The 9211-nt window shown below is 34.7% G+C and overlaps 1 protein-coding gene across 1 annotated transcript; it reads left to right on the plus strand.

The window, feature by feature from the left end:
* Positions 1-2042: 2042 nt before the first annotated feature.
* LOTGIDRAFT_121655 (hypothetical protein) lies at positions 2043-6297 on the plus strand (the record flags this gene model as incomplete). The annotated part of the gene is made up of 8 exons (XM_009059128.1): positions 2043-2189; positions 2643-2731; positions 3725-3811; positions 4177-4289; positions 4654-4766; positions 5318-5472; positions 5716-5812; positions 6217-6297. 8 exons carry the CDS (start codon positions 2043-2045, stop codon positions 6295-6297), a joined length of 882 nt encoding a protein of 293 aa, XP_009057376.1.
* Positions 6298-9211: the final 2914 nt, after the last annotated feature.

Raw genomic sequence — 9211 nt, forward strand, 5'->3', positions numbered from 1 at the left:
GGTGACAAACTCGAGTTAACCAACAAAAAATTGTCGCCGAGTGGACATGTCACCTCTACAGTGTATAGTATTTTAGCATTTGCCACACCCACTCCCCACCTCCCCAGAAAAACTAATTGTACCCCCACTTCACTTTTAACAAATTTAAATGTATGATTTTTACACGTTTATGCCTCAAAATGTGTGTCAGAAAATATCAAAATCAATTCAAGTTTTCGAAAATTTTCTTTAGAGACCCCCTTCAGACGTTCCATGAAAGACTTGCGAATATTACGCCTCCACAAAGTTGCCGTATTTTGAAATCAGCCCCGACAGTTGCCCCCCAAGGAGTCAGTCTGTCCATATTTGTACCCCTAAATCGGAAGGCTAGCTCCGCAACTTACAGGCGATCGAGGTACGGAAACAGTAGGCGAAGAAAAAAATGACGCTCATTATCTATTAATGACTGTTTAAAACTGCGCGTCATACGGCATCAATTATAAATATATATGGGTATATAGACTTGCTACTGGTTAGTAGGCCCATATCTCATGTTAGTATATGTAGTATGTAACATGATATACAGTTCTATCATGCACTAAATATCATAAGAAATTTCAAACTCATCGACTTTAAACTTTTTAATTGTTGTCATAGCAACATATTTTTAAAATGAAATAAGAAAATGAATTGATATCAGTAATTAAATGATTTCTTTGCATATTTTTTAATGATTTCGTCTTTAACCAATGCTGGGCCCAATGTTTAAACATACCTTTTAGGCGCAATTTGACAAATCGTACCTTAGTTTCAGAAACAGGATTTTTTTTAGTTAAGTCAATCAGTAATAGTGTTTACAGATCACCGTCGAAATTTGAGTCTTCAAATCCATGTGTGTCCAGAATGTTTTTTTTTTAATTATTTGAAAATACACCGAGTGTCGATTTTTATTTAAATCCCTTCAAGTTTAATACGCCCTAGTAAAAGTTTAAAGCTTATTCATTTATTCAAGTTTCATTTTGCACTTGGTATAGTAATACGTGTATTTGTACATGTAATTTTGCGTGAAGTTTGTATACGGTAGATTTTTTTTAGGTTCAACTTAAATTCATCGATAAAATCCAAAGTGATTGACATGACTTAAAGGGACAGATGCGCCATTTTGGAGGGTTGAATTTAGCCTTGAATATATAAATAGTCTTCAGAAGTACTAGAAATGTACGAAAATAGCAAAATTTCTTTAAAAATACTTCAAACTAGGAATTTTACTTACACAAATTTTTTACTTTTACAAATTTCTATATTTGTCATTTCTATATTTCACAGAGTAATCTTAAAATCACGAGTCGTCATTTTAACATTTAAGCGCGGATAATTATGGACAGTGAGCTGTGAACACTATTACTGATTGTCTTAGCTAAAATAAATTCTCGTTTCTGAGAGTAAAGTATGAAAAAAGCGCATCTGTCCCTTTAAAAATAATAATTCTAAAGGGCTCTAAAGTCTTAATTTTGCATTACTTCCATCGTTTTAAATTTAACCACGTCGATATTCATCATATTGCACCCGTGGTTCGCATTAATCAAACAGCTTCGTGAGCTTTCACCAATCCAAACAAACATTTTCATACCAAATGGTTGTCCATACTTATATATTTGGCGACTTACAATACAAAATTTAAAGATGAGTGTCTGTAAAGCGTGTATCAAGTGGGCCAACGGGATGTTTGGATCCGAATGTTACGTATGCGTCTACATGATGCCGAGTTGCCTAACGAGTTATGTGCCAGTGGACCTAACTTCGGCTTGTTTAGACATTTCCGTCGGTTTTTCAACTGTTTGTGGGAGGGACTGAAAAGGCCAATCTTCAGCTGGTTCGGATACGACAAAACCGACCCGAAGTTGCTTCAGACGAATGAAAAAAACAAATGAATAATCTTATGTTGCAGTCTCTTGATTAGATTTCCTCATATTGTCCACTGCACTGCTAATCTTTCGTTGCTATACAAAATTATGACGTAAAGCTCCAATATTTATTTGAAATTATTTCACTTTACAGAAGCAATGAATGATGTGATCGATCCCAGTGCATACGCCACTGAAGACAACGATACGATAGCTGCTCCTCCAGTTACTGTCGGGGCTTTCAACATACAAATATTTGGTATCAGAAAATTGCGTCATCAACACATCACTGAATTGCTGATGAAGGTAGCTTACGTTTCCAACAACAGACAGACCTACATGTTGAGAACTGTATAATACATACAAGGTCAACTGGCAATTCACAGCATCTCATCATCAGACCCATCACGATCAATCGCCAACTGGATGGTGCACTTAACCCAACTTAATCCAGACATGTTCTCCCACATGCCAGCAGTCAATAGATCGACCTAAACCGCTTACCCTCTCTGTATTAATGGTTATTGCATTCGTGATTATAAAGAGAAGCTGTAACTAGATGGGCACTATATATCACAGTAATAATTTGTAAATAACTGGAAAATGAGTGGCGTTTTAAACACGCATGTCACAAACATCAAAAGCCTATTATATTTAGGACTTTTCTTTCCATTTTATAGTATACGTGTGTAATAATTTTGACTTCACTATTCTTTTTTTGAAGAGTTCGTTATCTTGTAATTGCTGTTTCTTTTGCAGATCATCAAACGATATGATATTTTGGTAATACAAGAGATTAGAGATCGTCATCAAACATCACTGGATAAGCTTCTCAATAATCTGAATGTGTAAGTAGCCTAACATCTTTAAACATCTTTATAATCTGTATGGTTTAGTTAGTCGTTAAATATCTTTATAATCTGTATGAGTAAGTCAGTTGTTAAACATCTTTATAATCTGCATGGGTTAGTTAGTCGTAAAATATCTTTATAATCTGTATGGGTAAGCCAGTCGTTAAACATCTTTATAATCTGTAGGGTAAGTCAGTCGTTAAACATCTTTATAATCTATAGGGTAAGTCAGTTGTTAAACATCTTTATAATCTGTATGGGTAAGTCAGTTGTTAAACATCTTTATAATCTGTATGGGTAAGTCAGTCGTTAAACATCTTTATAACCTTATGGGTAAGTCAGTCATTAAACATCTTTATAATCTGTATGAGTAAGTCAGTTGTTAAACATCTTTATCATCTGTATGGGTAAGTCAGTTGTTAAACATTTTTATAATCTGTATGGGTAAGTCAGTTGTTAAACATTTTTATAATCTGTATGGGTAAGTCAGTCGTTAAACATCTTTATAATCTGTATGGGTAAGTCAATTGTTATACATCTTTATAATCTGTATGGGTAAGTCAGTCGTTAAACATCTTTATAATCTGTATGGGTAAGTCAGTAGTTAAACATCTTTATAATCTGTATGGGTAAGTCAGTCGTTAAACATCTTTATAATCTGTATGGGTAAGTCAATTGTTATACATCTTTATATTCTGTATGGGTAAGTCAGTCGTTAAACATCTTTATAATCGTTAAATATCTTTATAGTCTGAATGTGTGTGTGGATACACATTTTATACTCTGATTGTATGTGTTAGTAAACTGATACACATTTTAAAATCTTTGATACACATTTTATACTCTGAATGTATGTGTAAATAAACTGATACACATTTTATAATCTGACAGTGTAAATAATCATCATTATAATCTGTGTAAGTAGATAAACAAATAAATAAAAGTGTGTAACTTTATATATTATACATAAATATATATATATATTTTTAGAGTAGATCCTTACAATCCATATAAATATGAAGTCAGTGAGAGATTAGGTAGACGAGGTTGTAAAGAACAATATGCTATATTATATAGGTAAGTCAAGTATGATATCGCTCTGAAACTAAATCAGTGGGAGAGGGATTTTTTGTAAACCATTTTCTGTTTTAGATTAGGATAATGAAGACGGGCAACGTCAAGCAGTGTGCAGCAAATATTAACTTTGCCTCGTCTTTGTCTTTAATAGGAACTTTCTTATCATTCAAGAATTGCCTTGAGATTCCACCCCCTCACTTACTTCCCTTCTTTGACAATCCTAGTACTCTTACAAAGCTATCTCAGAGGCTGATTTAGCGAAACACCACAGACGTACAACCCTTCACGGACTCCACTCATCGGACTACATAGCATAGCAGTTGGGTGAATATGGTATATTCTGTTTAATTCCAACATGATTTTAGGTGCAGAAAGTTACGTATAAAAGATACGTATCAATATGATGATGGAGTTGACGATGGTTCGGATACCTTTGCTAGAGAACCTTTTGCTGTTAGATTTGAATCGCCTACTACCGGTATAGTAAATAATCTAGTCTGCTTATCATGTCATACGAAGGCCGTTAATTCGGCATTCGTCGGCAGTTTCCGCAAAGCTGAATCTGCTGAAGAGCACTAGCGTATCTTTCACGGCCTTTTGGGGGTAACTATCAGTCAACGAGAAGGCTAAAGCGCCATAAAGTAACAGTCAAACCATTCACGGTATTTCATGAAGAGCTGGGAAACGGGTGTCAGATTTTAAATCTGCAGCGGCGAAGGCAAATATTGATATAACTATAAATCCTGTACATAATGCTTAGGATAACGATAACTCAATATATAATGCGAATTCGGTTATTCAATATTCAGCGCTTAACATAGATGATAACGTTTCCTTTCCAGAAATTAAAGATTTTGCTATAATTGCTATCCATACAGCACCTAGGAACGCAGTAAACGAGATCAAGGCTTTACATCAAGTATATGAACAGACAAAGCACCATTGGGCTTTAGAGGTAAGTAATAATGGAAATCTTAGCTTTGAGTCTTTGCTTATTAAGTCATTGATTGCTTCCAACCGGATTGATTGGTAGTCATTTGGAAGAAAGAGATATTGGGATTTGAACTGACAAACTAAGTTCCTGAGTTCATTAAAGGCAGCTCCATTCCAAATTCAATCTAATGATAGATAACAATTTCGTTTCGTTATTTATGTTGTGTCCTCGATTGCAATCTAACGAAATATATACCAATGTCACGCACTGGCTATTTATAGCAGTCAATCACGCACACTCTCTCGCAAATCAGAATCACTCTTACAAGCGAGTATCGACAATTTCATACTATTTGAAGTCATATCGCTCTCTATCCCACAATTCATAGTCGATATTCAAGAACGGATTTTGTATGACGCACTGTGATTGGTTGAAATGAACGCCAACAAAAGGAGATTTTAGATTACAATTGAGACCAAAATGAAAAAAAAATCACGAAACGAAATTGTTCTAAATTACAGTTTCTTACAATGGTACTCTATTTTTTCTTATTTCTTATTTCTATATCATAGGACATAATAATAGCTGGTGATTTTAATGCTGATGGTGATTATGTGAGGAAGGGTGACTGGGAGAAAATCACATTGAGAAGTGATCGACGGTTTTCCTGGTTGATCGAAGATGACGCAGATACAACAGTTGGCAGTACCGATTGCGCTTACGATAGGTAGGCCCTATCTACACTTTTAGCAGTTCTCTGCGGTTTCCATGAATCCGAGATTACAAAGCTCCAGTTGACATCATAAATGAAAATAATAGAACCCATCTTTAAAGCTAAAATTATCTCAGTTTAAATTTGAGGTCTATCAACCTATGAAATGAATGATTGGTGACCAATTTATAATATACAACACTAACAACCTTCTTGTTCGCCCACCGATTTTCCAAAACGTGTGGCTTAATATTGCAGGTTTGTGGTAGCTGGTAGAAAATTGACGTCCGCCGTAGTACCTGGAAGTGCTACTGTGTATAGATTTGATTTAGCTTTTGATTTAACACAAGATGAGGTACGTTTTAGATCATTCCTAAATACTTACTATTAACTTCTTAATGGAAAATGGTAGAAATTAGATATCATTGTAAGCTCTCATGAAAAATCGGAACGACAGGCTTCACTTTGAAATGTGTTTTTCCAATTCGACTTGAGAATTCTTTTAAGAGTCGCCATATACATGTAGTCGTTAAAATATTCGCTGTGCATGTTTTGGTCCTTTCCAGAAATATAACCATTTATTAACAATTTATTAACAATTTCTCTCGCAGTTGTTACCGATGATGATTTACTATCAGTAACAATATTTAGACGATTAAATACATTGGAGGAATTATTTATACCAATGAAGTGTCGATTTAATGGTTTCACTTGAAACAACTTGTAACGACCTTGTATAATTTTCTTTTCTACTTCCAGGCGAAGGATATATCTGACCATTATCCTATAGAATTGAAAATAGCAGGTTTAGGTAGGTCTACAAGAATATGTTTTCGATGAACACCATCAGATTTTGCTTTTGATGAGAGAGGTGGGATTGAGTTTGCACGTATTTGAGTCATAATGTCACTTCTTTTCTGCAAAAATATCCAATTTTTACTAAATAAAACACGGTTTACGCTAAAAAATCCCTCTCTGGGGTTGCTTGGGGTCTTTATACTATTGTTCCAGGACCGTAACTAGGGTATTTTTTCTATGAGGCAAATATCCCGTTGTCTTTGAAGTTAGTTACTCCAGGCATCAGGACAATACATGATGGAAATGGTGGTTAACTTTCCAAAATTTGACATTAACAGTATGACCAAAACAAACTCAAGAGACAGGAGCGTCATTTTGGGTGATTGATTTGAGCGTTCAATATATATAAATAGACTTCAGTACTAGAAATGTTAGAAAATCGTATAATTCCTTTTAAAATACTTCAAACTAGGAATTTTACTCCCTATTTCTATATTATGTATATCACAGAGTGTCTTAAAATGGCGAGTCGTCATTTTAACATTCAAACGTGGATAATTCTGGACACACGTGGATTTAGCTTAGCTAAAAAAAATCCCTTTTCTGAGACTAAAATATGATTGGTAAAAGAAAATGGCGCATCTGTCCCTTTAAGCTATCAGAGTACAATATTTTATCATATCTCAATTTATCCTAATATTTCAGCAAACAATAGAGTACAGAGGTATATCAAAACAGAAATGGCAATCACCATCAGTCAAAAACAACATATAGCTAACGTTAGATATGTTAGATACATCTATAGAGCTTCGAAAAGAAAGAGAGCAGGATTCACTTCCAGTGTTTTGAAAGAAGGAAACAGAATGTCTCACGTGATTGCCAAAAGACAAAATGTCGATAACGTTGTGGAATGTTTAAAATCGTTTAACAAAGCGTTCCCAGAGGTGTTGAAACACGAAACTTTATCGGTAGTAACGGCTTATATGAACTCTGCGGCTTTGACGCAACCTCCTTACGTGTACGGTTTGGTAACTCAGAAAAGAAAACAGCTATACGATATTTCGATAACTTGTCGCCTTAAAGAGCCTCTACTATGTGACGTTTCTATAGCAAAAAGAATCAGTTGAAACATTTCATGTTTTGTCTTTTTTTGTCATGTCCCAAAAAATCAAAGACACGTCTGGTTTGTGTGCTTTTAGCTTTGAACATGCAGACAGGGAACAAAGCCTTCGTGATTTTTGAAGGGTCATTAGTTCGTTTTGATAATACGTATGTTTTTGATTGAAACTGAAGCGTATCCAAACCAATGAACATCAAGAATCAAGATGCAGAAAGGTACAATACGCAAGAGATAGCTGGGTGTTCGTGGGCTTGGGTTGACTCGAAACAGACATGCATATCGCATAACATTGTTAGGCTATACGTAGTAGAAATAAATCTAAGGATGTCGGATCTTTGAAATTTAAATTGTTTTTGGAAAATCTATATCTATAATTTCTACATGTAGCTTTTTCCACCACTCCATTGGACCTTTCTATAGTTTGAGAAATATTTAATGTTTTAAAGAAGAGATGGAGAAGTCTTTTAGATAATTTTCCTTTTCGACCTCTAACCAGTATAAGTAAGAGCTTGAAGAATTTACTGTAGTTTTTTCAATTAATTTGTCTTATGGTTAGGTCCCCTGAAAATAGAAATCTTTTATCTGAAAGGTAAAATCAGTTCTAATTATGGTTCTTGAACATCCAGTCTCAACTGATCCAATATTATCAAAACATATTACTTCACTTGTTAATCGAGAACAATAAACTATCCAGCATGGCTGCCAAATCTCCTCAACAAATTGACATTTCTCAATTACCTATACAACAACTCAATCAACTTGCTCAACAAGTAGAACAGGTGGGTAAAAATTGCGAAAAGTATATATTTAATCTGTTTGATTAATAATATTTCAAAAGTATGACCATAAAACGTGAAGTTGGACACAGGCCACTCTGACACAGCCAACAAACAAACACAAGATTTCTACTAGTTTCTAGAAGGAATTGCCCAAAAAGGAATACTTCGCCAACTCTTTTTTACTACTTAATAACTTTGGTATGGTCCACCTGCCATATATGGGCCACCATATAAAGAGTAAGAGGGATAAGCGCATTGGTGTTTTTGAATGTGAAAGAATAATTATGTTTGCATTTCTGATAAAAAGTTATTTTAATTCACTTTTCATATTGGGTTGATTTGCCACGAATCAGTATGCTGAGACAAGACGACCTACTCTCTGGCTACACTGTTTTCTGAATTGAATTTTGCCAATCAGTTTTGAATGATTTAAATATCAATTACAAACTAGAGCCACACGTGGCACAGAGTGGGACTTTGCAAATGTAGCAAAATGCTAAAGACTCTGAAAAAATCAACCTTCTACGATAATTACATCACGCGCAAGAGCAGTCTAAAGTTGAGAAGAATTGTTTGTAAGATTGTTATAACGGAAGTAGACAGCCCTCACAAATGAAAGTATCAGAAGATAGCCAAGGTCAATGACATTTGACATTGAAAGGGAGACGGTCAACAAAGGTCAAGGTTACGAGATACAAGTCATCCAAATTTTTAATTATATACGGCTATAAAACCGGAAGTTGAGATAGGACAGCAAATATAAAAGTATAAATAGATAGCCAATGTGAATGACCTTTGATCCTACAAAAATCAGGGTCAAAAAAGGTCAAGGTCAAAAATTGAAAATTTTGAATTTTCAAAACCTGTTCCTTTTTTTGAACTATAAAGCTGAAACAATCGAACTTTTTAAGACAACGTGGCTCAACGAATGAAGTAATTGTATGCAAAGTTCCATTTTGAACAAATGTAAACGTTGCGAGTTATGTCCCTTGCCAAAATTGTCAATAATGAGTAATTTAACCCGGAGTGGGATCCTCAGAGTCGACCGCAGGCATGC

The sequence above is a fragment of the Lottia gigantea genome (assembly GCF_000327385.1).
Source record: "Lottia gigantea unplaced genomic scaffold LOTGIsca_37, whole genome shotgun sequence".
NCBI lineage: Eukaryota > Metazoa > Mollusca > Gastropoda > Lottiidae > Lottia > Lottia gigantea.